This window comes from Corvus kubaryi, unplaced genomic scaffold (genome assembly GCF_017639235.1).
Source record: "Corvus kubaryi isolate FWS band 111438036 unplaced genomic scaffold, C.kubaryi_AGA036_p1.0 78, whole genome shotgun sequence".
NCBI lineage: Eukaryota > Metazoa > Chordata > Aves > Passeriformes > Corvidae > Corvus > Corvus kubaryi.
In genome coordinates this window covers 8,378,802-8,406,469 of record NW_024582065.1, presented here as the reverse complement: position 1 = coordinate 8,406,469, position 27,668 = coordinate 8,378,802, and the positions used below count along the sequence as shown (strand labels likewise).

Genomic DNA, 27,668 nt, shown 5'->3' with positions numbered 1-27,668 from the left:
GCTGGGTGCCAGCCCTGGGTTTAGGGATGAAAGTTTCTGCAGCCAAATGTATTTTCTGTGTGTTAGGGTACCTGTCACTGGTGCTTCCCCCATGTTTTTCCTGTGAGGCTTTCCCCCATGGAATAGGATCCCTCTAGCCATGGAGAAGGTGTATCTTGCTCGCACTCTCCCCATCCTGATGCCCTGGTTTTTTCCCTGCAGCAGTTGTGTGGGTGTGTAACATGATGCACAAGTAGCCACGGCCGCAGCCTTCGAGGGTTCAGAGCTGGGCCAGGCCGTGGGCGCAGCCGGAGGGAAGGGAGGAAGGAAGGAGGGATGGTGGGGAGGGATAACAGCACACGCTGCCGGGGGCGGCGGGCTCGGGAGGTCAGCGGGTAGCGTAGGGTGAAACAGCCAGGAATTAACTGGGAGAGGCGACTGACTGAAGAGTGGTGAGGGGAAGGACACAGCCAGGTGTCCCTCAGTGAAGCCGAGAGCTTCAATCACATCTTCCCCCTGTGGTGTTGCTGCTTTGATGAGCTGAAGTCTTGCCTGATGTGAGCTGAGAAACACTGAGGGTTGGGTTTGTAGCTGCCTGTGTTGGTGCAGAAATACCCTGGTTTTGCTCAGTGGAGCTGGGCTCTGCTGAGGTGCTGGCCGTGCCACCATGCCCTTGTGTGCACGGCATGCTCTGGTGGGCTGGAGTCGGAGCTCCCTGGCTCCCTGGCACCGGGGCTGCTGCCAGCTGCAGGGTGAGGAGCAGGGCTGGGATTCTTCCCTCGGGAATCTTCTGCCACCCCGAGAGCGGTCTGTGTCCCCGGACAGGGTGTTGGGTGTTGCACGAAGTGCTGGAGAAGAGCGCAGGTGCTCTCTGTGCTCAGTGCAAACCTCCTGCTGCTGCTGGGGGTGTCCATCTTCGGCACAAACTGCTCCCTCCCCCGTGTGGCATCGCTCCCCTGACCCACCTGGGGTGTCTGAGTCTGTCCCTCGCTCTCTGCCCGCTGCCGTGGCTTTGCTGAGCAGGATTTCACGTCTCTGCGGTCACCAGTTCCTTTGTCACAGATGATTTTGCGGCCTCTCTGCCATCTCACTGTGGCGGGGCCCTCTGGAGGCCGGCGCACACATTACTCCTGTCCTTCTCCTCCGCAAATCCAGGCAAATTGGCGCCTTCTTATTCTCTCCAGGACCCTCTCTTGTCACCTGGCATTGAGCTTTTGGTTGCAGCTTTACTTTAAGCTGGCTGCTGGGGAGTGTTTGTCTCTGAGGCGCTGGACACGCTGTCTGTGGGGTGTGGGGGAGCGAGGAGTGGGTCTGTCCATGTCTCCTGTCTGGGCAACCACCCATGGCCACTCTGCTGAGGCTGGAAACTGGGATCCTCCTACCCAGCGAGGGTCCTGAGGAAGGTGCTGCCATCCTCCCCTCTGCATGCCCCCAAACTCTTGGAGTTAAACATGGATCTGCAGGTTGTATCCCCCCCTTCCTCGTGTGCTGTTTCTCCTCTTTTCCTGGTCCTGTTTTCTCCTCTGTTCCCTGGTCCTGGTTTGCAGAGGGCTGTGGCGAGCTCCTCGCTCCAGGATGGGGTTTGTCGCTCTCCTGGACGGCTGGGAATGGACACGGGTACTGTGTGCTCTCAACCTCTGCTACAACTGCAGGACTCTTTAAAAGGTTTCATTGTAAGGCGAGGCAAACCCCAGCACACCCTCAGATTGACCCGTGGCTGGGATCTGCGGGGCTTTGTCAGGTTTGGGTGCGGATTTCTTTGCGCGGTGATCCCTCCCTGCTCCGCACGCTGCCGGCCGTGGCTCCCACGGGAGCTTCCCCGGCTCCTTCCCACTCCCAGCCCGTCGGGCTGGTGCTTCCCCCGTCCCGGAGCGCTGGGGCTCGGGAGGAGCCGTGGGGGAGTGCGGCGGGGAGGCTGCGGCTGTGTTTGGATTAGAGACTCTGCCGCGCTTCCTGCAGCCCACGCAGCCTCCGGAGCAGCCGAGTGTGGCTCTGCAAATTTAGCAGCTCCTTCAGGCAGGGAGCTCTCGCTTTCTGGGCTGTGGGCAGAGCCATCGAGCTGCTCTGCGTGCCTCATTCCCGATGTGCCGCGGGTGACTATTAGCAAAGTCATTACTTTCCTTGAGCTTTGCTGCAACGACTTTCTGACTGCAGGCAGATTTGTTTGGGAACTGGACTTCCCAAATGCCCTGCATGCTGCTCCCAGCCCTCTGTGAGCCCCGGCCCCGGGTCAGTGCCCCTGTGACTCCAGCACCCGCTGCTGGGGTGTCACGGAGCAGTCGGAGCATGAAGCTCACGGTGGCTCCGTGGCAGGTATGTATCACCTCCCTGGTGGCAGGAGCTGTCAAGAAAAAGGTCTCCTCTGCCTAGGAGAGAGGAATATTTCTGGGGAGCAGGTGGTGAAGATGTTCAGCAAATGTCAGCTTGAGACCTTGCCATGCTGTGGGCAGGAGTGACATTGCTGAGGAATGTGTTATCCTGTCAGAAAGCAGCAAAAATTCCCCTGGTGAAATGTTTACGAGCGAGGCAGGGCTTTGCCAAAAGTGGGCGTTTTTCACCACGGAGCCTCGCGGAGCGTGAGCTCCTTGGAGCAGTGGGAATCCTGCTCCAGCTCACATCACTCTCACCGACAGGACGAGCATCTGGCTGAGCCCCTCTGCCTTAGTTCTGAACGCCTCAATCGCTCCCCAGAGCAATTTCGTTTGACAGCGGCCTTTTCACTGCATGCAGTGTGTTGGTTTGTAGGTGAGCAAAAAGCAGCTTAAACAGAAGGGAGTCCTGCAGATGGGTGCTAAATACAGCTTTCCAAAGCTAAAGCACTGCCTAAAACTCCTTTCAGACAAACTCTGCCTGTGGTTGCATTGCAGAGGCAGGCAGGAACTCGTTTGCCCAGTGTCCAGTATCAATGTGTGAAGTGCGTAATTGCATCTGGGCTGAGAGCTCCGTATGGGAGTATTGTTTGAAAATTTCTAATTTAATAAAATGGGTGGTAATTGGCTCTTAGAAGAGAGTTTAATTGGAATAATTGGCATGGACACTTGTGTGCTAATTTAGTTTGGTGTTTCTGATGCACAGTCACGGTGTTTGCTCAAGGACAGAAATGGGGATTTGGTGGCGCCTGTATTTCTCAGCAGGAAGTTGCAGCTGGGCTCTGGAAGGGCATTTTTTGGAGGAAGCTGTCCAGTTACTGTTCTTCAAGTTGCATTTTGGAGATGGATTTGCTCCATTACAGTTTGATGCAGTTATACCCACGCTGCTGAGAGTGAAGGCCTCCTCTGACACTTCAGTTCCCACTTCAGATGGCCTGAGATTGGTCTTTGTACTCATCTGGAGCAGCTCCAGCTCCTTGGCACAGGGACATTCCTGTCCTGAGGTGCTCACACCGACGTGTGCAGGAATGTGCTCACTCATGAGCCAGCACACAAGGAAGGCGAGTTCCTGTTCTCTATCCAGCCTTTCATCCCTGCTTCTCTGAAGTCCCTCAAGACCCATCAGTTCCAGGTCAGTAAATCAGCACCATGAGGTTTTTCCATGTGGAAAAAGACTTCACAGTCTCATTCCAGCATGGAGATGTCTCAAGTTGTCATCTCAGAGCTGTTGTTCAGGGACTGCCACGAGCTGGAGGTTCTGCTGCAGGAGCTCCTGCTCTGTAGGGTCACTGGGAGTGTGAGGTAGTGACACAAAAGCCATTACAGCTCCCCAGCCTCTTCCAGAGCTGTCATTTAACAATTTTTTCCTTTTCATCTTCCTCCAAAATGCTTTTAAAGCTCAGTGTTGTCACTTTGTTTGGATTTTTCCCACACAGTAACTGCACTTAGAACTGCCCAGTGCTGATGGGGAGATTTATTGCCGGCAGCTATTGTGCGAAAATTGAGAGGAAAAACAATTTCTAGGCAGCTCCTGTTACGGCCTCTAATGGGAAATATTTCTTTCGCGCTAAGAACTCGTAAATGGTTTTAGTGCTGGATGCTGTGCTCTGTGCCTCAGAAATGTTGAGCCTTCCAGGGTTCAGCAGCACGAATGTTTCTGGTTGCAGACATGTGCTGACCTCACTGCGCACGCACCAGGGCTGGATTCCTTCCCAGCGGTGTGAGTTAAAAAAAAAACAAACCCAAAAGAAACTCTGACAAAGAGCAAAGCCTGGATCTCAGATCCCAGGGAGTAAGAGAGGGGAGTGAGGATCGGGATTTTAGCAGCAGGGAGGAGGCAGAGAAGGGATGTTCCTCTCTGTAGCAGGGAATTGTGAGAGGCGGAGATGAGAGGCACGGCTGGATGAGTCCCGTGCCCTTTCCCAGCGCGGTGTTTGGATGTGCTGGCGGAATTCCCTGTTCCCTTTCAAAGGAGGATGATTCACGGGAGGCACAGTGAGGGCTCCTGTTCCAGTGTGCGTTAGTGAGCACAGGAGAGCACCAAGATCCACTTTGGGACCTGATGGCTGCTTTTCCTGAGAAACTTTGGAGAGCTGGAACAATTATCCCAACTTTTAAGGCCTTTTTTCCCTCCTAAGCCTTTTTTGCTCTGTTTCCCACTAGCAGATTTTAGGGAGAGAAAGGAGTACAGCTGAACATGCTGGTGAAGATATTAATCATGATATAATTTAATTTTAATTCCATTAGACACCTTTAGTGATCAGGGAGTTTCTCACTTGATTTAATGGACTCTTTTCCAGATGATGAAGCTGCAAGATCTGGCACTTGTTATAAATGTCTGTTTATTAAACCATCTTTTGTCCTAAAATCCTTTGCCTGACCAGGATGTATATAAATGGAGAGGATGATGTTTGCAGTGCAGTCTTTAAGGAGATACTGTGTAAAAAATTGCAGCCTTCTCTTGTTCATTTTTTTGTGTCTTTATGTGAGAGATGAGAACAGGCCAAGGCATTTCTTTTTTGCTGTGCTTTTTACTGTAAATGTACGAGGCAGCCAAGATCTGTGAAACAGCGTTTGCTGTCACACCAGCTCCTGGAGTGGATATTCCCTTTCCAACAGATGATTTGGTCATGGCAGCTGAACCAAAAGCTGATAAGCAGAAAAGGGCAATGGTGGGTAATAATTTAAAATGCTTTCCTGTGGCTTTAGCTCACCTTTGGCTCCTGCCTGGGTTTGACAGGCGGCACTGCAGCTCTCGAAGCTGTGGGGCACCTCTGGGGGGAATTTCAGGGAGTTTTGTGCAAAACTTCCTGGAGCCTCTTTCCTCAGGGACGCAGTTTCACACATCATTGCCTTTTCCTTTCAACGCCTCGGGGCTGACCCCTGCTTTTGGCTGGATGTGGAAAGAGAGAGACCCTGTTCTGTCCCATCCACGACAGCACCTGTGCCACTTGAGCACTGCAGTCACCTGGGGGCAGGTGACTCTGGCACCTCACCTGGCTGCAGGGCCTCCCGGCTCACAGCAGAACCCTCAGCTACAGTGGGATGTTGATGGGTAAGCAAATTTTTCCTCATTGAAGTTAAAATAAGAAACGTTCTCGGAGATCAATGGTCTGGTACAACCCCCTGTTCTAGTCCTTCCCACACAGCCTGATGAGGCTGTCACAGGCTCCGTGGAGTTCATGCCTCATTTCTGCAGCACATTGTGAGTTCCTCTTTATAGGGACTTGCCATTTTCTCTGTCTTATATAATGTCTTACAAAAAGAATGCTGAGAGAAATGAAAAATGGATGGGAAATGGTACCTGGCATCATCCAGCAACCCCAGGGAGGGAAGAAAATGTTTTTACCATGAGACATAATTACCAGAGCTGATGGAGAGCCCCAAAGCCAAGATTTCTTCTTTGAATGTCAATCATTTTTCTTGGATTTTTTTAGGAGTTTTAAGGAAGTTTTTAGATGCTAAAATTCTCCACATTTTCCAGCAGAAAACCCTTAGCACCATTTAATAAGCAGACACAGCTCTGCATTACATTACGATTTCAATACTTTAAAAGCAAAAAGCTGCTGCGAGAACGTCATGCAAGAAAAAAAGGCTTGGAATCCTTTAAAGCTGCAGAGTGGGAATCACTTTGGCATTTTGCAAGTCCCTGTGAAATTGCCTCCTGGTGAGCTCTGCCAGGCAGCTGGGAGGTGTTTGCAGCAGCGAGGGAGCCGCCTGTGCCCCCGGAATGCCGCGGTGCCGTCTCCACCCGGAGCATTGCCGGCTCCTGGAGGCACTTTGCTGCTGGGCAGGAGCCCAAATTCCAGCAGGGTTCGCGAGAGGTGCGTGGGGAGCACGAGGCGCCTCTCCAGCTCTGGGTGCCTGTCACATCCCCTGGGAGAAGCTGGGGTGAATCCCGGGGGAGCAGGGTGTCCCCTGGAGCTGGGGGTGATGGAAAGGTGCCACAGGAGCTGTGGCTGCTGCCTGTCCTGCCCTTGGCCACTGGCTGAGGATGCCCAGAGCATCCCTGTCCTTTCTGCAGGTCTCGGTTCCTGCAGAAGGAGGACACCAAGGGGAAAATCCCGGCCTCGAAGGCACCCGCAAGGCTCAGGCCCTCGGAGAGGCTGGAGGGACATTAAGGAATGGCCACGGTAATTCTGCCACACGACGTGGGTTTACTGCTCCTGCTGCCCCACAGCTCGGGCACGGGGCCTCTCCTGCGCTGCTCCTCTTTCAGGCATCGCCAGCGGTACCCGGGGGCGTTTCCAGGGTGTTTTCAGATCCCCGGTGGGAAAGCGCTGCACAAATGCTAAAGCCATAAACATTTATGGCGCAAAGATCATTCCTGCCGGCAGGCAGCAAACAGCAGCTGCTGGCGGAGGGGGGCGGGGGGGGGCGGGACTTTGAGCCCCCCCAGCTCCTCCTGGCCGGGTTTGGGTGCTGCCCCGCCACCTCCTCTGCGCATCTCCGCCTTCCCTCCCCGCTGCGCTCGCATCGCTCCGCTCCCCGCGGGGCTGACTCATGCTCGGGGCGCGCTGCCCAGCGCTGCCGGCCCCGCTGCGGGAGCGCCCGGCGCTGCTCCCATTACATTTTGGGCAGCAGAGTGTGACCCCGTTATGTACTCACCTGGAAAAGTGGCTTGGCCGCGCCTCATTACTGTGCTCTGCCTGCAGACTTTTCATGCTTCCCTTGCAGATATATATTTAGATTTTACCCGAGGGCTTTTAATTTCCTCGCTGGCTTGAGCAGCTGCGGCAGGTACACACTTACCTTCCCCTTTTCCTCCGGCCATTTTCACCGGCTTTGGTAAGAAGTAGGAAGAGATTGGGAGTCACTGAAAAGCTTCAGGGTCTCACTGCGCTGCCTGTGAGCGTGTCAGATGCACCGGGAATGGGAACCGTGGCGGCGGCACCGTGCCTTTGTAGGGATATTTGCTCAGCCGCTGCTCGGGCGTGCTCTATTTCTCCTTCTCCCTGCTGAGCAGTCCCGAGTCACCACACTGGGTTTGCAGCTTTCATGTTCGTCGCTGATGAGCCACACTTAGAGAGGTAAAAAGGGCTTTGCAAAGGCTGCGATGACAGTTCTGGGATTCAGCGCGAGGCTCCTGCGCCGCAGTTACATAAGGGCTGCTCCGACTCCCGGCTACCTGGGGAGTCACCTGGGGAAGGGGACCTGCCCTCCCTGCTCCCGGCCGGCCAAGAGGGGTTTTGTTTGGGAGTCCCCTCCATCCATCTGCAGCGAGCAGGGCACGGCTGTTGGGCACCAGCTGAGCCCCCGGCAGTGGGAGCAGCCTCGTGGCTCTGGGTGAGAGGGAGATGCAGGCCACCGATCCTATTACTGGGCAGTTTCTGAAGTCCTGGGTCCTCTCTTTGAAACCCTAACATTTGGAAGTTGTTAATATTTGAAACGTTAATGCAGAGAACGCAGGGAAGAGGAGAGAAATCAAAGGCTCTTCTGGTATCAGCCTGTCCCCCTCCGGGCTCACAGCCTGCCTGCAAGCTCTGTATGTGTTTTCTTACTTTACATAATTTTTCCATCTCTCTCCATCAGCCCAGCTCTTCAAAGGCTTCCTTCTGTTTCCAGCTCTCTTGCTGCTGCTAAATATGCTCTCCTCTGTGCTTTCCAAAGTGTTCCTTCTTCCCCGAAACTCCGCTGCTCCAGTTTATTAGAGGAGCCTCCCAAACTGCCGAGGAGTCACTGGGCGATGCAGGAGCTGCTGCCTGGTGCTGTGTGGTTGAGCTGCCTGGTTCAGCTGCCAAGGCTAAACAGGGAAGGTGAGGGAATACAGCACAGGCAGCGAATTTCTGCCTGTGTCGTGCAAATCTCCCTGGTGTCTGCTGTGGCCCCGCTTGGCCAAAGGTTTCTGCAGCTGTGTGATGGTGTCAGTGAATATCAGTGTTTGTGAATATCGGTGTTCCCCTGCTCCAGGCTCTCTCCTGGTGGGTTTCTTTGGTTTGCCACGATGCCAAGGACCTTCCAGAAGAGCAGTGGGGATGGAGCAGCCCCCCAGGCCCACCGTGGTGGGAGCTGACCCCACAGAGATCCTTGGAGGTCCAAAGGTGGACGTGGCTGCAGCTGAGACCCCGGATTGGAGAGAGGGAATTTGGTACCACTGGGATTTTGGCAGTAACGCTCAGCCCAGCTGCTGTCCCCGCCAGATGCTGTGATGACAGAAATCCCTGCAGTTTGTGAACTTTTCCTGAAATGCTTTTAATGGCAGTTTAATAATAACACTTAGTGCTCGGTACAGAGCTTCTCACCCCTGGAACCGAAACGCTTTAGTGAGGAGGGTAAGGACCATTATCCCCCGTGCTCGCAGGGGGGAATGGCTGCTTTTATTTGTGACACTAATTATAACAAGTGGAATTAATCAACTTTTCATATGAATGGTGTTGCTTTTTAAAGACAAATGTCAGAAAGGAGTCCTAGAGACAAAGGAGAGCTCGCAGTGGTGTAGATCTGTCTGATGGCTTCTCAGGGAACTCGTCAGAGCCTGTGGTGCAGAGGCATTAACCCTGCCAAGGCAGAGTGAGGAGGGAACAGAAACCAGGGAAAGGTGAGGCAAGACAGTTCCCAGTGTGGGTTTGTTGGTGTCCTGGCTCCTGCTGAGTGGGTGTTTCTGAGAGCTGCGGCTGCCCCAGCCCTGTCGTGTGTTCTTCCCTCTGCCCTTCCCCTCCACAGCTGCTCAAAGCCCCGTTGCTTGGGAATATTCTCCCAGCTCCTGAGTCTGCTCTGGTTCTTAGTGCCCTCTGTGTAGCGTGTGGAGAAATTCTATTGAAATAATTACTCTAGTAATCAATCAGTTTCTTAGCAGGAGGACTCAAAGGGGCCATAAACTCTTTCTGTGAAGTCACCGAGTTTTGGGCTTTTTTCCCTCCTCCCTGTCCTGCTTTACATCCCCCCCGGTGCATCCTGGCCCTCTCCAGCCTGCAGGGAGAAGAGCAGGTTCTTGTGCTCAGCCCAGGGAAGTGGAGGCTTGTTTTGGCTGGGGCCTCGTGGTGTGACAGTAATGGCCAATGAGTAACCGAGCCCTGTGAAGGAAGGAGGTCCCTGAGATGCTTTCTGTGTGCTGCCCTGCTGCTCACAGCCATTACTGGATGGATTCACCTCCAAGGAAGCTGAAATCCCTGGAAATCCTCCCGTTACCTTTGGCACTCAGCTGCTGAGGGCCTCTGCTCGCAGGGAGGGGGGAGGCAGGACCCACCACCGTGGGCTGCAGCGGGCACTGGAGCTCCAAGGCAGGACACGTTTGCAAAGTGCTTTGAATTGCAAAGTGCAGCCGGGGCCTCCCCTGGCCCTGCCCTGCCTTGGAGCAGCTCCAACCCCACGGGATCAGCGTCTCTCCCACGGGGACCAGGCGCTGGATAGCCCCAGCTCAGCTGGATGCAGCTCTCTGGGAGTGGCAGGTAGCAGTCATCCTCCGCCCCAGCTTCCCTCAGGAAGGATTCGATCCTCTGTGTGTTCTAAATTTCATCTTTGACAGAGACCTGCTGGCTCTCCCAGCAGGGCTGAGCTCCTGCTGCCATGCCAGGGGCCATGGGCCAGGGAGGACCTCCCTCTCCAGGCTAATGGAAAGAAAATGGAGAGAAGTTTTTTTAATTGACTCGGGATCAATAGATAAAGTATTTCCTAAGCACTTTTATTAATAAATACATACATCCTTGCTGCTCAGGGAGGGTTCCCAGGCATCTCCTGTAAATTCTAATACCTGCAAGCTGAATTAATCAATGTATGGGTATTGTATGCTTAACTGTAAAAGGAACTGAAGCTCTTTGGGTTCATCTCTCTCACTAACTGTAATTCCAGAAGCTGATGGATAGTCAAAAATCCTGGCAGAAGGGCCTGTTTTGTTAGGAAAAGGGTTCCTTGGGGCACTCTGGAGCAGGGTGTGCTGCTCAGGGGAGCAGGTGAGGGGATCCTGGGTGCCTCAGAGGGCTCTGAGGGTGTCCGTGCACCACATCCCTGAGCGTGGGAGCAGCACTGGCCCTGCACAGGGATGGAAAGGCCAAGTTCTACACAAAGAGGATAAAGCACCAACATTTTTTCTCTTTTTTTTTTCTCTCTGGCAAGCTTATTATTTTCACTGAGACAAATGTCAGAGGAAAAAACATTCTGGTGAGGAAGCAGAAGCTCCTTTTCCTGTGATTTTAACTTCCCATTGGGATAGAGGATGATCAGTAAACAGAGAAAAAAATAAAATCTTTAGATTTTCAGAAACATGGACATTTCCAGGCAGTTCTGCTGCAGAGGGATGTTCCAGCTGGTGTTTTTTGTGGCTTGGCTGCAGGATGCTCGGTGGGGTGGGGGTGAGGAGTGGTTTTTGCAGGGCTCTGCCTGAGCCTTGGCAACCTCCAAACATCGGCAGCTTTTGCAAAGCAATTTTGCAGAGTGCCTGGTGACAATGTAGGGCATTCCCTGGCGACTCCGGGGCAGAACCGGTGCATGTGCACTTGGTGCAAAACAAGAAGCTGTGCCAGGGAGCTTTGTGCATTTATCTGGGTGTCAGTGGCCCTCTGGAGTTTATTGAGCTGATAATGTCATGCTGTGACATTTGCTGGGGTCTCGAAACGCAGGAGGTGTTTGTGGCACTAATAAATTACGTGGGATCTTGTTTTTCCTTGGTGTTACTCAATAAAGGGAGGTCAGGGTTCCCTGCAAAGGCACAGGAGCACACAGGGCTGCAGAGAAAGGTGATTTTCCTCGAGCTGCTTGCCAAGCGTGTCCAGGGGTTCCTGGAAGGATGATGATGAGCATTAATGGCTTTTCAGCTCGGAGGCCCTGGAGTTACCACGTTGTTTGTACAAACACAGCCCCTCTCAGAGCAGCAGCTCTGATAGCGTCTCCCGTGAGGTTCTGACGTGCTCGTGAGCACAAGCTCTTCTTCCAAAGTGCGTTTTCCTGCCCAGGTTACTTTTTGTGGGTTTGGAGCGATCTTTGCAGAGCTGATGCCTTTCAAGATTTTTAAGTACATTAACCCAGCTTTCCTTAAAGAGGCTTTGGAAACACCCTTGGGTTGTATCTCAGCAGAGCAGCTTTGTTTGCCAGAAAATGGGGAAAACTCAGCCCCTTCCTGCTTCATCAACTACTTCTAATGGACAGGGTGATGCTTTATCATTAATAAGTGAGTAAAAGGAGTTTTGGCAGTCGGGACTGAAAGCAACCTGGATAAAAGGGAGACTATTTAACAGTGCAGTTGCTGTGGATTCAATTAAGAGCAATGAAGAATCTGCTTCTTTCTTAATTATGTTTTCTGAAATATTATTACCCCTGCAACTGCTGCTCAGCAATTCCCAGCCATCCCTCCAGCCCCCGGCACAGCAGTGGTCTCTGCATAATGTAGATGCTGAAATGAGAAATCAGCACTTTGTAATGGGCTCTCAAACTAAAATTAAACATCGATTTCCTGGCTTGCAGTCAGATGGTTGGCATTCAGCTGGCCCGGAAAGTGTTTCTGGACCAGAGGAATTCTTCTTCGGGCTTTGATGTTACCAAGGTTGTGTTTCATTGGTTTTGCCTTCCTGGATTCCCTCGGAGGACGTGCTGTACAAACAAGGTGCTCCATGTGTAGCTCGCTGCTGTGCCCCTGGAGCAGGAGTGCAGAGGAGGTGTCCCTGCAGGGCTGGCTCGGGTGACACAGCCACAGCTCTTTCTAGGAACAGGCTGTTTCCCAGCCAGAGGGAGTGTTCTGGCTGTACTGGATATACTGGGCTGCCTTTGCTCTGAGTTCCTGCTCTACTCCTCCTTCGACTGCTCTTTTCGACACAGCAGCGCTCGGTGCCTGTCGGGGCTGGGAGGGGAGAGGCTGCTGGGCTCTGGGTGAAGTGGGGAACACGTTGTGTTGCTGAGAGGGGAATATTTTCCTGACAGAAGCGCAGCAAAGGAGCTGCTCCGGCAGCTCAGGGCAGGGCTGAGCACTCTGAGTCACTCTGTGGGATCAGCCGGGCTCACAGATTTCTGCTCAGGCAACCTCTTTTCTCCCCCAGAAGGGGGATGGTTGCCCGGACCTGCAGCCCTGGCTGCAGCTTCTCGTGACCCGGTGTCAGATCATTCCCCTCTCCCTGGTTTTTCTTGGTTTGTGTTTAAGTGCCTGACAGAAAAGGCGACTTCATGGAGAGGCTTCCGTGGGCAGGACCTGAGTTCCTCAAGGGGCTCTTTGATGTGCTTTTTGTCACCTTCTGTACAGCACAAGTATGACAGCAGCACTGATATTTTCTGTTAAAATTCCCCAGGTCTTTCCCTAATCCCTCTTCTGTTCATGCTGCTGAGTGAGGGCACTAGTGCTGAGATGAATAGCTTAAGCATAAGCCCCTTTTCACATCTGATCTCAACCCTAAACTTAATGTTCTTCTGCAATTAGGAATACAATAGAATGTAGAATCCATCCAGAAAGAGACACCTGAATGCTCCATCCCCGTGGCTGGGGGGTCCAGGAGGATTTATCAGGGCACACTCCAACCCAGAGGGCTGACAGATTATATTTGGTGTTTGAGAACAACCCCCTGAAGTAAAGAGATGTGGAGCAGCAAGTTGAAGAGTCTGAATCAAACCATGAAGCAGAAAGGAATGACTTGGGTGGAAAATGAAGGTATTGAGCTAATGAATCATTTTGAGGCAAAACAAGAAATTAAATGTACGCTGAAAGCTGGCACATTAAGGGAAGGGCTGCGGGTTTTTATCCGTTTTGCATTTCAAAATACCGAAATAAAGTATGTCAGATGGTGAAATCCCATTAAGAAATAATGCTGTGAGCAGGGAAACTGGGATTTGGTTAACAGGAAATGGGGACTTTGCTTCTCCTCCCAGAGCAGCCAGGGACTGCCCTTGTGCCTTGGGGGAAGTGATGGTTGGGTACCGATCTCTGGGGGAAGAGCAGAGGGCAGAGCTCAGCGTGCCTGACGGCTCCTGGTAGCACAGGGGAAGCAAAGGGCTGGCCTTTTCTTGCCAGCTTTTGGCACAGGACGGTGGTTCTGGGTGCTCTGACAGCCGGGCAGGGAGATGGAAGGTATGGTTAGGGCATGGAGCTGTGCCAAAGGGAATTGTGTCAGCTTTTCATTCTGAAAGGAAAGCACTTTGGATCCCAGAATTCCCATTCCAGGGCAGCTCCTGCCTTCCTCTCACAGCAGCCTTCTCACAGCTGCAGGTCCCAGGCTCTGGGAAGACCCTTCCTGTCAACGCGCTGACTTTTTGTACAAAAACCTTTAAAGAAATCCTGTGGTGGGGCCTGATTATTTGCATTGGTTCAGGGCACGACGTGGTGATCCTCAGCGAATTTATTCTTTATTTCCAGCCTGCAGAGGGGCTGAGCCGTGGGGCAGCGCTGGCGTGGTGTGTTGGCACGACTCGGGGTGGGGTTGGCACGACTTGGGGTGGGGTTGGCATGTTGGGGGTGACATGGCAGGGGCTGGGTGACGTTGCCACGCCGTGGTGCTGCCGTGACACTGCTGTCCGTGGTGCTGAGCCCTGTGCCCCACCCGGGCTGTGGCACCTTCAAGATGCTCTTTGTTGCTGGCTGCCACCAAACACAAGCAGGAGCGGCTCTGGACTGGTGGCATTCCCAAAAGAGGCCGGGATACACGACCCTTTCCCCCTGTCCTTTCCAATCCCACCTGTGCACTCAGGTGTTACCTCCAGCTCAGCTCTCCCCTGGCCACGGTGAATTCCCTTTTCTGTTGGATATCTTGAGAAATCGATGCCAAGAGTGTTGGAGGAGCAGCAGCTTCTGCTGTCACCTGAAGAGGGGAATGCGGGTCCCTCTGGGACAGGTAACGTGCACCTGCCGGGCCGGGTGAGCAGGAACTGAGCCCTGCTGGCCACTCTGGGGGAACAGCAGGGAGTTCCCCTCGGCTCGCTGCACAGCGGGTGCGTTTAGGAGGGGACCGAGCCCTGCTGCTTTGTGTCTGAGGGAGCCAAACCCGCTGAGTCTGTTCCCTGGCACGCAGTCCGCACGCTGCTCTGTACACAGAGGAATAAGATAAAATAGCTTCCTCCTCCTCATGTTGCTGCCGAAAAACAGAGATGGGGAAAAAAATAATCCTTCAGCCCCTGCCCTGCCTGTGGTGATAAAAGCAGTGCAATCCTTTTTTTGACAGAGTCAGGCAAGGCGATTTCATTCTTTAGCAAACAAAGCCCCTTTCAGAGATTTCTGCATTGTGGACATTTTCTCAATCGTTTTGCACCAAATTTGTTGCAGCAGCAAGGCCGGGGAGTTTGCCTTGACTCCCCTCACTACCAAAATAAATGTACAGGGCAGGATTGTTCCACTGAGCAGCCGTGACTGGGGAGAGGGAAGAAGGAAGGAGATGGTACGTGCCGACAGCTCTAAACTGATTGCGGTGAGGATTGTTATGTATGAGAGAGTTCAGGGGGGAAAGAGGAGGAAGTCACAGAGGCAGCCAAGGCTCGCAGGATGGCAAGAGCCAAGCTGAAGAATTCCCCTTCAGAGAGCAATTCCCATGTCAAAACTGTCCCACCTGCGACGACAGAAGATGTCCATGGGGTGAGCCCCTTGTTACCATCTCGGAGGATGGGATCCATGGGGAGTGATGTCGGACAAAGGTATTGCAGGACTGCAGTGGTGCGTGGGGAGGGTGGGTGGGGGAGGCAGCACCTTTTATCTTTTAAATGAGAGGGAAAGGATTAGTGCCTCCACGGGCTGGAGGGGTGGTGGATGAAATCCTTCGGATAGCTATGTTAAAGAGCCATGCCAGCTCCAAAGTTGTGTTATGAAATAGGGAGCTGGAGCAGAAGGAAACCAGTTCCTTTAAATTTTTTATAGGTGCTTCTTGATTTTTTTTTTATATGCCCGAAGCATGTCTGAATGGCAGCCTGAGACCGTGGGGCTGCCACACACCGCTGTTAACTTGCACTGCACCTTCCCTGTGCAGTATAAAGCCCAAGCTTATTTACACTGCTAACGCCACGGTAACGCACTGTACACAAGCACCATGTTTGCATGGCAGGAGAGATGCTCGGTCCCCCATCTGAGCAATAATTTATTTGTAACTGCAATTAAAAAAAAAAAAAAAGCTGCCATAGGAAATGCTGCAGCCTTCCTGCAAGCACACAGCTGAGTGTACAGCAAGGAAGGAGCTGTTTTTCAGGAGGATGAGAATGCTTTGCGCTGCACTGGGATTTCAGTGATTCAGAAGAAGCCAGGTCCCCTAGTTACGATGAGGATGCAAATGGCACTAACTCAGTTCCTGTTCTGTTCGTTCCATTTTCTGTTTCGTCCTTTTCCACCATCCATCCATCCATCCATCCAGCCCTTCAGCCCATCCATGCTGCCTCACCTGTGACTGTGTACTGTATGTCTTCTAGGATGTAATCTGGTGCAAACGAGCACGGTAGGAAAGCTTCTGCTCAGGGGGAATTTTACTTGTTTGGCTTTAGACTGGAATGAATTAACGCCTCAGCTTCTGCCTCTTGGTGTATCTGGGGGGAGGGTGGCACTGGGCCAGGACCAGCAGCTGTCGTCCCCACCGGGGAAGCCGAGGAGGGAGGTGCGTGCTGGGGAGCACCGGCGTGGCCGCTGCCCATGCTGAGCTGGGCACATGCTTCAGTCTCCAGGTCTGGGAGGCAGAGTCCTGGCGCACTGGGGGAGCTGCGAGTGCGTGTCCCTGGTGTGCTGTGCCAGCGCTCCAGATGGCACCGGTGCTGGGGCTCTGGTGAGCAAACACTGGGGTCTGGTGTGGCGCTGCCTCTGACTTCGCCAGGCAAGGGCTTACGCGCGTGGAGGCTGAGAACGGGCATCGTGTGGGTGCAGTGGGACTAAATCCCTGGAGCTGGTGTGGTCTCAGCACGTTTTGACAATCTGGGTCTGCTCCCAGAGCTGGTCAGGCTGTTTATGCTCTGGTTTTGTGCCTTGCTTTCATTGCTTCAAAAAGACACCAAAGCTGGACCTGTCCTGGGGGTACCCGAATGCCTGAGGGCACATCCTGAGCACCACTGTGGGCAAAGCCTTTGGGGGAAGACCACTTCCTATCTGTGCTCTTCCAGGTCCTGGTGGTGTCCCCCTCAGGACAGGGTCAGTGGTCAAAGCCAGATGTGTAGGGGCCAGAAAAATACAACTGGGAGACTGCTGCAAACTCATTCCACTGATCAGCAGTGATTAAACATCGCTGAGGGGCTTCTCCTCTCTGGCATTCAGGAGCTGGGTGGGTTCCTGCCCAAGTCCAGGGGGCCAAATCCCATCCCAGGGCTGATCCTCCTTGTCTTTTGTGGGAGCACAGGGCACAGGGATGCTGTAAGGCACTATTGGATCTGGGGGACAGGAATTCCAGACATTGCATCACTACGGTGTTTCAGTGGAGCCTCAAGAGAAGGCCACTATGCAGAGCACACCGGGGTGCCCCAGGGCTCTATAAAGACCCAATTCCCTGGGTTTCACTGGAATTTTAAGTGATTTGCTGCTATCTGGTTGTAAGCAGCTGCTGCTGTGGGTAGGGAAGTTGGTGGAACACTTTGATGCCCCCGTGGCAGCGGGCAGAGCCCTGCGAGCTGCAGCTCGCGGTGCCCGGATTCCTGACTGCCAGGCTTTCCTCCGTCCCTGGGCGCTGCTTCTCCCAACAATGAGTTGGCAACTAAGATTCAGATTTCTGCACTTCTCTTCTGCTGCTGCAACAAAGGCAGGGAGATTGGTTTGGAAGTGATGAACAGTGAGTTTGAGATGCCTTGTCTCTCCCAAAGCCAGACATGAGCAGTGTTACCAAATTTGCAGCGACAATCATCCCTGGGAGCTGGGAGTGGATTTCCAGGTGGTGGTGGAAGGAGGTGTGTGTTACAGGGTGTTCTCAGGATGCAAATGATTCCTCCCGATGATTGAAGCCAGTGAAATTTATTCTCACCTACTTTATTTACCTCCTTACTCTGTCTCTGAGTCATTGCAGCATCTCAAAGCTTTTGGGGGTTCCCAGTCAAAACAGGAGGAAAGGATTTGAATTCATCTGAGGAGAAACCACTCCACAGCTTGGGAGTAAAAAGGGGAATTCAGGGCTGTCCCTGGGCATCCAGGACAGGGATATTTTCCTGTGTCTGGTGACCTGCAGGTGGGATGGGACCAGCCCAGGCTGCCCATGTGGAGGTATCCTCTACCAAAGAGGCTTGGAGCTACTTCTTTCTGTGTGCCAGGGATTGCTGTGAGATGGGGATGGAGCTGGGAGCCTCCTGGCCATGCCAGGGAGGGCAGGCTCAGCTGCAGACCAGCTGCCTGGGCACTGAGACTCCCCTGGCACCAGGTGATAGTGACTGGAACCAGCCAGGAGAGGCTGAGTCTTTTCCCTGCAAGCCAGGTTTTTTCCCTGAGGTGGGTTTGTCCCTTGTGCTGGGCGGGTTTGAAAGGGAAAGGTGTGATGGGAAACAGCTCCATGGAGCACTCTGTGCTTGGGAAGGAGCTGCTGGCAGGGGGCAGGACATGTAAACATCTGTTTGGATCCCATTTCATGGACTGGTGATCTCCCTGTAGAACTGGAGGTGTGGGTTTAAAACACAAACAGACGTTTTTACAAGATAACCATGTCCTGTTTGTGCAGCTCCGCTGGAAGCAGGGGAAGCTCTGACCACTGCCTGTCCCAGGGCACACCGGGACTCCGGAGGGATTGCAAACATTCCCGTTCTCTATCTGCTTTGGATGCTCTGCCCCAGGCCTTGGCAGGGCTCTGTGTCCCCTCCCTGCCCCGTGGGCCCCCCTCACCTCCTTCAGTTGTGTTTGTTGAGCTGCCGATAACAGAAATGTGAACTGCTGAGGTTCGGGAGGAAGATTAGCATTGCAGAAGAGCTGGGCTTGGAGAGGACCTGGAGGGCTCTGCTCCGAAGCTGGACTGGCTTTAAAGTTGTCCCAGCTGGCTCAGGACCTCAGTCCTGCTGAGTTCTGAATATCCCACTGGACATTTCTCGGCTTCTTTGGGTGCCAGGTTCAGGGTTTGATCACTGTCAGGGTGAATAATTTTTCCCTTGTTGCATCTTGTACCTGTTCCCTCTTGTCCTTCTGCTGTGTGTCCCAGAGGAGCCTGGCTGCTCCTTTCCTGTCGGGCAGCCCAAGGCAGCAGCTGGATCCTTCCCTGCCTTTCTTTCTCCCTCAGGCTGCACGCTCCCACCCCCCGCAGCCTTGCCTTGTCTCTCAGTTTGAGATATTTTTGGCAGCAATAAATGGGACTTCGCTTCAGCCCTGTTACAGTCAACAAGGTGGCTGGAGCCTCCTCAGTGGGAAGGAGCAGCACTCTGCTAGGCCGAGTTTAATGCGGGGTTCTTGGAGGTAAAGCGCTTCAGAGAGTGAGGAATTCACCCAAATGTGTCTGAAAATAGAATTTCTGACTGATCCATGTCTGTTCCCCCCAGGGGCAGCCTGGTATTCACAAACAGATCTTGCTAAATGTGGTTTTTTTTCCCCGACACTTGCACACAATTGAACCACAGAGAGGTCCAGTCTGGCCAGTGAAACCACTACAGCCACTCAGACCTTGCAGGAGCTCTCCAGGTGATGCTCTCCATGGGATACAATTCCCTGCTGAACCATTGCCGTGCTGCGGAATTCCCTCCTGCGGGGACAAGAAGTCAATTTATTTATTTTTAACATTTCTTTAACAAAAGCTTTTTCCAGCGAAGACCTTTCAGAGCCCTGTCTCTGTCCTCAGCAAATGCCATATGCTGCTTTGCTGCCTCAGCTCTGGGTGAGGTGGTTTTGTGCAGGAGAAATGCTGTGCCGGGGACATTCCCTGGGTGGGGTTTGCTCACCCCTGCCCTGCTCCAGCCTTGGATCTTCTGCTGCTGCTCTCCTGGCTTGGGATGAGGGTTTGTACCAGAAATCCGAGCAGGGCTGAGGCCGGGGGTGTCAGGACGGTCTGTGCCAGACCTGGCCCCTGCGCTGCTCTGTCTGAGCTGGGGCTGTCCCAACTCTCCCTTTGTGAGGGAGGACAGGACCCAGCATGGCTGTGGGAGCCTTTATGGAGAAGACCTGGAAGGGAATCTATGGGGTCCAGCAGGTTTTGATTATGAAGCACCTTGGCTTTGATGTGCTGCTGGGCTGGGCAGCCCCTGGCTGGGATGTGTTTTCGGCAGGGGGTGTCTCTGGATGGAAGGCACTGGGGTTGGCTGGCAGGATGTTGATCTCTGCCCACGCTGGAGCGTGGCATCTCCCAGCCTTGCCCTGGCAGTACCCAAACCATGGGCTGGTCTCAGCGCTGGGGTCCAGCCACGCAGCCCTCCCGTGGGTCTGTGCCCGCTGTCGCCGTGGAGGGCTGAGCATCACCTCTCCTGCCAGCGCTGGGTGTGCTTCCCTTGGGCTCTTCCTCTGCCAGGCCGGGGAGGTGGCACTGCTCACGCTTCTGGGCATTTCTTTTGGGGGATGCTGAGGGTGTTTTCAGGGTAGGAACGGGGCAGGGAGCTCAGCTGCTGGGCTCAGCTACCAGGGCAATATGAAAATGCACTGCTTGATCCTGGTGATCAGGAAACGATCCCATATCCTGCTGGCAGCGCAGGGAGCTGACAGCTGCCATCCTTCACACTGAGCAGAGCCGTTCATAAACACGGCAGCGATTCCACCCCGGGCTGCAGAGTCGGGGCTTGAGCCCGGCTGCTTCTTCTCCTTGCCCTGGAACTGCTGGAACTGCCCCGAACTGCTGGAATGGCCCCGAGCTCTGCTCATCCTCCGTTCTGCAGCCGCCCCTCTGCGCAGGGACAGCGCTGACATCGCCGCGTCCCATCCTGGGCTCGGCCCTGAGCTCCCTCCAGGTTTCGGGTGCGTTTGTGGCTGGTCCTGTGTCTGTGGTCCCCATCCCTCAAACCCCCGGTCCCGGCCCACTCTGGCAGAAGGTGTTTGCCCTGGGGGCACGGGGCGATGCCACCCCCCGAGCTGGGTGCTGGAGGGGCAAAGGCTGAGGTTTGGAGGTGCTGAGCTCTCCTCCCACGGCTCCTGGGGAGCTGCCAGCACCGCTGAGAATCTCGGTGCCCTACATAGGACTGACAGGCAGACACGATCCTCACCTAAGGGTGCCACACTCGGCACTTGGGCTTCTGCTCGGTTTATTTTAGGATCCTCGCTCCCATCAGGTCCCATCAGGGCACAGGGATTAGCGTGTTCCTCCCCCAGGGGAGGCTTTCCTGCTTGCTGTAAGAGTGGCACCCCTCAGAGTGGGCCATGAGGGTCCGTGGCACATCAGGGTCTCCTATCCCACCTCCAAGCTCATCCACAGTTCTTCCTCACTTGTCAGGACTGCAGGGACTCGTTTAGCTCATTAGCAAAGGCAGGGAGCTGTGTGTCAGAGCACCTGAGCATCTGGAGGGCCTTTTTACCCAGGCTTGGCAGGGCCTGCCCTCTACATCTACCTGAAAGGAGCTGGTAGCCGGGTGGGATTGATCTCTTCTTCCAAATAACGATCACTAGGACAAGAGGGAATGGCCTCAAGTTGTACCAGGGGAGATTTAGATTGAATTTGGGGCACGATTTCCTAACCAAAAGGGTTGTCCAGCCCTGGCGTAGGTGGGGTCCCCATCTGTGGAGGGATTTAAATGACGTGTGGTTGTGGTGTCTGGGGACATGGCTTGGTGGTGGGCTTGGCAGTGCTGGGGGAATGGTTTGATGACAGATTTGATGATCTTAGAGGTCCTTTCCAACCTAAATGAATCTGTGGCTGACTCTGGGAGAGGCACAAGTCTCTGGAAGGTAACTCCAGGCCAGGCTGGACACTGAGCTGGGAACAGCCCGTCCGGCTGCAGCCAGCGCTGCTGCGGCTCTGGCACCGCGCCTGCTTCTTCCCAAACTTTATGTGTTTCAGTTGTGATCTGAGCTTTGCAGAGGACTGCCAAGGAAAAGCACTCCTGTGATTAAAGCAGCCCCCTGGGGAGGCAGCCGAGCCCACGCTGCCGGTGAGCTCCCTCCCGCCTGTGCGGCCGCTCCGGTGGTGGCAGAGCCCGTCCGTGTGGCACCTCTGCAGCTGTCAGCGAGCCCCTGGAGCTGCTGGTGGCTTTTCCAGGTGCCCACCTGCACTGCTTGCTGAGTTCTCCCAAACCAGGGCTGCTGGAGGCTCAATCCCCTTCGCTGGGGTCACCCCGCAGCCAGGAAGGGGGGCTGCCCTTCCCTCCCCTCTCGCACGAGTTTGTGAGCAGACGTGTGCCTCTTCCTCTCACTTTCCCCTTCCTCTTGCTCGTTCCTTCTCCCCCTCTTTACTTTCTTTTTTCATCTCCTTCCATCTGTCCTTCTCACGTCGGGCTATTTTGGGCTGAGTTTCTCACTGTCAGTATGGTAGGAACCGTGGTGCAGCTCCTGTCTCTGGAGGATGAGCACTGCTTTGGAAGCCTCCCCAGGCACTTACCTTGCCTGGCTCATCTTCACCCCCCTGCCTTGACCCCGTCTTGAAGGCATTTTGAGATCAGGGTGAAAAGGCATTAAATCCTTCCCAGAGCCAGAGGAGAAAGTCATCAGATTTAATACCTTTCCACCCCTGGTCTCGAAATGCCTCTGAGCCTTGCAAGTGGTTATTAAAGCAGCCTGGAGCCAAGAGCGATGTTGGCAGGTCATCACTTGTGTCTGTAACTTCCAGAGGCTTTAAGTCAGGGCGTGATTTGTTTTTTTGTTTGTTTGGAAGTGATGGCTGTAAATGGAATAGGAAATGCACCACCAGAAGTGAATTTTTAATGCTCTTCATTTACCAAAAATTCAGGAGACAGCGGTGAAGGCGCGGAGTTTGCTGAGAGGGAACGGGTCCCTGTGTGAGCTGGGCTGAGCTGCTGCTGTGCTTTGCTGCTCTCCCCCTCTGAGCATCCTCGAGCACTTGGAACACAGGGACAGCATTTAGCCTCAAATTATCTGCACGAGGCACATGAGCTAAATGCCACCAGATCCTGCAGCTCCCTGGCAGAGCTGGAGGAGAGCTGGGGCTTGGGGCTGCCTTCCCCCTGGAGAGAAGGGACTGGTTCTGCTGCCCCAGTTCTCGGGGTACTGGAGCCCAGGGCTGCTGTTCACATCCCTGCCCGGCTCAGGGGGGAGCTGCCTTTGCTGGGAAGTGCTGGAGCCGGAGCTGAGGAGGCAGGATGAGGTGGAAGGTGCTGCTCAGCCGAGGAGCTGCCTGCAGCATGGGTGGGCAGGTGATTGCTCTCTCTTTTACATAAGCAAGGTTTATTATGGCTTTGTTCTAATAATAAATGTGCCTTTGTCTCCTCACCTTCGAATGAAACCTTCCCCTTTTGTCAGGGGCTGCAGCTTGAAAGGTGGGGGCAGACCTGTCTCTGAAGCATCGAGGTTTCTTCCCCCTCTGCTCCTCTCCTTTCTCCCACCTTCCCCTGCTCTGCCCTTCTGTCTGGGAGATGCTGCTCGTGCCAGCCAGGAGCTGGGCATCGTGGTTCATGGTTGGCAGCACCAGCACAAGGGGCCTCAGCTTTCCCTGCCTGGGGACAACGCTTCTCTCCCAGCCCCAGGATCCCGGAGGGGAGCGGAGGTCGTTTCGCTGCCTGTGCCGGAGTTGTTTTCCATGGGAATGAGATGAGCTGAGGTTCATCTGTGCCCATGGAGCCAGATCTGGATGGAATAAAAAGGTCAATTTGAAGTAGATTATCTAAAACACATTAAAAGCCAGCGTAACCTTTCTGACTCCATTAAGTGGCTTTAGTTCTGTACATTGTAAATCACTGTTAAAGTGTTTTTGGGATCTGGAAAATGGCTGTTTTCCTGATGAGATTTGGAATGATTTTTAGTTTTCTTAGAGAAATCTCCATATTTTCTCAGTGATTGGACTACTGATGAGAATTTGGGTGCTGGGTGGGAAGGCAGAGAGGTTTCAGTGTCCGATACCTCAAGTCACCTCTTCCCTCTGTGACCAGCACAACAAAGTTCATTCATTTGGGAGCCAAAAGCACCTTTTTGTAACCAAAAAAAGGTTATTTTATTGCATGGGCTTTAACCACAGCACAGGGTGGCCAAAGCCACCCTTGGGGACGTTTATGTCTGTCCACCACTTTGGACACCTTTTGTTCATGGTGCCTCCCTGTGAGTGAGGTGTTTATTCCCTGTGAGCCCGTGGCTTTGGGGGAAGGAATCCTGGGAATCTCACTGGCTCATCCCAGCTCTCCAGGACCTTCAGTGTCTGCAGGACCCCATTGATCTGTGTGGTTCTGTGCCTTTGCTGTTTGGCTTTCAGGAGGGTTGCTCTGCAGCTGGAATTAGCTCCCGTTCCTCCAGCCTGCCCGGCTGCCAGCTGGCACCAGATGAGGAGAAAACCGAATCATTTGCTGATTCTTTCCCTGTAAACATCTCTGTGAGGCATAAAAGGCCACTGTGCAAAACCAAACGCAGGCAGAGGGGCCCGAACAGCCCCTGCTGCTAACGTGGGATAATCCAATTTAGCTGGAGGGAGCCTGAGCTGGCAGCCTTCTTCCTGAGGCTCTGCTCTGCAGCTGGAGAAAATCTGGGATGTTTGGCAACAATAAATGCCAGGGCTGCTCTGAGGCACAGCATGGCTGCAAGAGCCAACCCCGGGCTTGTTCTTGCTGGGAGAGGTGGCACAAGAGACCCCTTTGGTGGGAATTAACTTAATGCTGCAGGAGGGTTGCAGGAGAAAGCTGGGAATGAGCAGGGAAGAGGGGGAATGTGGCAGGAGGGAGCAGGTTAGGAGCTGAGCCCAGAGGAGAAAAGGCTCTGGGGAGATCTTACAGCACCCTCCAGTATCTAAAGGGGCTCCAAAGGAGCTCCAGAAGGACTTTGGATGAGGGCCTGGAGTGACAGGACAGCGGGGAATGGCTTCACACTGACAGAAAGCAGGGTTAGGTTAAATACTGGGGAGAAATTGTTCCCTGTGAGGGTGGGGAGGCCCTGGCACAGGGTGCCCAGAACAGCTGTGGCTGCCCCTGGATCCCTGGAAGTGTCCAAGGCCAGGCTGGATGGGGCTTGGAGCAGCCTGGGACAGTGGAAGCAGCAATGAGCTCCTCCCTGCAGCCTCTGCATGGAGCAGAGTCCAGGAGTAGGAGTGGCATAAATCCCGTCCCAGGGAGGCTGCTCCTCATAGCTGAGGGATGGATCCACTTCCCTTGGACTCGCATTTCTGTTGAAATGTGAATTTATTGCTTTTATTTAGTTTGAACTGTGCTGGAGTGCTGCAGACTCGTAAAGCAAAAGCAAAATGCAGGACAAATTACAGTCTGCAACAGCCCCCTTGGCTTGGATGATATTTCTTGGTGGCTCACAGTAAATAAGGAAAGGAGAGAGGGCACTGCTGGAACAGGGAAGGGCTCAGGCTCAGTTAATGACAGGGACCCAGGGCCATCCCAGGGATGTCTTGAGGAGAGCATCATTTTCCCAAGGGGAATTTTCCCTTTGCAGCTGTGATTGCTGTGTTTCATTGGTCTGTCTGTCTGTCTGTCCGGGGGATGTACAGTACACGAGCACAGGCCCTTTGCCTCCCACCCGCTCTTGTTTTCCTCTGTGTTCTGTCTCCCCCTGCCTCGAACCTCTCATTGCCCTCATCATTCCTCCCTGTTTATTTGATTTAATTTGGTTTATTTTTTATTCTGTTTTCTTTTCCCTTCTCTGCTCATCACTCATGTCTGTAAAACCAGAATGCTGAGTTCCTGAAAACACCAATCCTTCAAAGTCTCATTTCTCTGCACCACGTGTGGCACCGATTAGAGGCAGAGCAGCGACGCACTCTGTGAGACTCATTTAAAAGTTTTTTTAAAAGGCATAGAACAGGCATAAACCCCATTTTTATCCATGGAGCAGAGTCCTGAAAGGGGCTGTAATTGGCAAAGCCACCAGAGCATCACTGGGAGCTGAGTAGGGACGTGTCCCAGGCGTGGCGTGACCCCGGCTGAGCGCCTGGGTGGCCTCTTGTCCCTCTGCCGCTGGCATTCCCGGCGGGACAGCCCTGCTGGTGCCGATTTGGGGCCGGGGCTGTGCGTTCCCTCACCCTCTGTGCTGCTCTCGCTCTTAGGCCTCACGCCGAGGATTTCAGCGTGGATTCCTCCTTCTCACAGTAAGTTTTCCGCGTGCGTTTCCCGGTGCCGCGGGGAGGGACAAGGGATCATCACTTGCCGCGGGGGAAAAGCCCATCCTGTTCTCCAGAGAGCAAAAACCCCTTGGAATTTGGGGTGTTGTGTGCACGGTGAGCTGAGTTTTTTGGGCAGAACCTGCTGCTGAGAAGAGTTGGCTGTAAATTTCTGTGGGTTAAAGTGGATGGTGCATCCATGGAAGTGTTCCAGGCCAGGTTGGATGGGGCTTGGAGCAGCCTGGGATAGTGGAATTGTCCCTGCCCATGGCAGGGGGTTGGAGCCAGGTGACCTTTAAAGGTCCCTTCCAACCCAAACCAGTCTGTGGTTCCGTGATTTTCCTGCTTTTAAGGGGGCAGATAAGCACAAGATTTGTCCTTTACTGCTCTCGGCACCAGGGAGTTGAGTATGGGAGCAGCAAACCGTTCTGCAGTGATTCCCACTGTGGGGAGGACTCTTTGCTCCCAGGAACAGAGAATTTTCTTGGGGAAGAAGTGATAGCAGCAAATGGGCGATTATCCCTTAATGATGAGCTCCTCATTAAACAATGCAGGTTCATCAGCACAAGCAATTACAGGAGCAGACTCATGAGTATCAGTCTCCAATGTTGCAAAACAAATAGGCCAGAGGAAACACAGCGTGTCATCCCATTGCTGCTTCCCTTTCGGGGTTTGAACCTTGAGTAGAAGAAGGATTATTTTATTGAAGAGCAAGTGGTGCCACTGCCCAGCCATGAGCAGCATCCAAACCTTGGATAGGAGATGCTGCCTCATCCCTGGCAGTGTCCAAGGCCAGGTTGGACAGGGCTTGGAGCAACCTGGGATAATGGAAGGTGTCCCTGCCCATGGCAGGGGGAGGAACAGGATGAGCTTTAAGGTCCTTCCAGCCCAAAGCATTCTATTATCTACAACTTGAACCCCTGAGTGTGCCGCTGTTTCCTCCAGTGCTTGGTTTGGTGCCTGGAAATGAGCTCTGCAGCTGCTGAACACAGTGGGAGAGAGATTACAGCTGCCTTCAGGGAATGAGGAATCGATAAAAATCCCATTTCCACTGCAGTGTCCTCCCTAATAAAAAATTTTATATATATATATATATATATATATATATATATATATTAAAAAAAGAACTAAAAGTCAAGGAGAAGATTTCTTTTATAGCCGTTCAGGCCCACGAAGCCCTTCCTGTCAGCCCCTGTCCCACTGGCACACGAGGGTTTGTGGGATGAGTTCAGGGCATGGTGCAAGATAAACGGCCCTGGAGGGGCCCAGTCCTGGGCAGGGTTTTTCCTGTAGTGGCTGCTCAGAATTTGCTTTTCATCCCCCAAAAATAAAACTGCAGCATTACTGCTGGAGCCAGGATGACATTACCTGCATCCAGCTGGGTTTAATTTGCTGCAGAGTGGTTGGCAATATCAATTCTTTCTTTGGGCAAAAAAATCACACTCCATAATGAAACAGTAGATGTGTTTTCTGTTTGATTCCCATGGTAAATGCATGAAACCTTGAAGAAACGAGTCTTTGAGCTTGGGGGGCAATGTGCCACAGCATCCTGGCTCCCTGGGCGGTGTTTGTTCATGTGGGACTCCATTCTGCTGATCGTGGTCTGTGATGTGCCTCGGCATGGGCTGTGCCAGGGAAATCATTCCTGAGGAGCAGCTGCCTTTCCACAGGGCTGTGACAGTGCTGAGGTGGCTGTGACAGTGCCATGGTGGCAGCAGTGGTGCCACAGCAGCTGTGGCAGTGCCATGGTGGCTCTGGTGATGCCGTGGTGACTCTGACAGTGCCATGGTGGCTGTGGCAGTGCCACGGTGGCTGTGGTGATACTGTGGTGACTCTGACAGTGCCATGGTGGGTGCAGTGATACCGTGGTGACTCTGACAGTGCCACGATGGCTGTGTCAGTGCCAGAGTGGCTCTGGTGATGCCGTGGTGGCTGTGACGGTGGCACAGTGGCTCTGGTGATACCGTGGTGACTCTGACAGTGCATGGTGGCTGTGCTGGTGGCACGGTGCCTGTGCTGTAGTGGATGTGACAGTGCCTGTCACAGGCTGATGTGGGACCTGCTGGGTGCCTCAGGGCTGGGTGCTGCTGTGATCCGTGGGGATCATCTGGGATTCTGGGGTGAGGCGGGGAGCAGCTTCAGTGTTGCACCTACAGAGGGATGAGGGATGAGAAAATTCACTAAAAATGGGCAAATTTGCCCTGTTTGCAATACTCGGCCTTTTGGACCATGCTGACCCTGCCACTGGTGTCCCCAGTGCTCTCCTGTACCTCCCTCAGGACCTGAACGCCCCCTGAGAGAGACCCCTTCCCTTTCCCTTTCCTTTCCCTTCCCTTCCCTTCCCTTCCCTTCCCTTCCCTTCCCTTCCCTT

At 53.6% G+C, this 27,668-nt stretch overlaps 1 protein-coding gene across 14 annotated transcripts in view; it reads left to right on the top strand.

The window, feature by feature from the left end:
• KCNT1 (potassium sodium-activated channel subfamily T member 1) overlaps positions 1-27,668 on the top strand; it is a 77,347-nt gene that overhangs the window by 21,504 nt on the left and 28,175 nt on the right. The window contains exons 1-2 of one of the 14 annotated variants that reach the window (XM_042052698.1): positions 14,487-14,885; positions 25,244-25,285. The exons of 8 other annotated variants lie outside the window; for them this stretch is intronic. In XM_042052698.1, the coding sequence (XP_041908632.1) occupies positions 14,737-14,885; positions 25,244-25,285 (191 nt within the window). In that variant the 5' untranslated portion in view covers positions 14,487-14,736. Of the gene's footprint in view, positions 1-14,486; positions 14,886-25,243; positions 25,286-27,668 lie in introns of those variants that run through there. 5 more of the 14 variants (XM_042052705.1, XM_042052703.1, XM_042052702.1 and 2 more) reach the window with 5 other exon arrangements.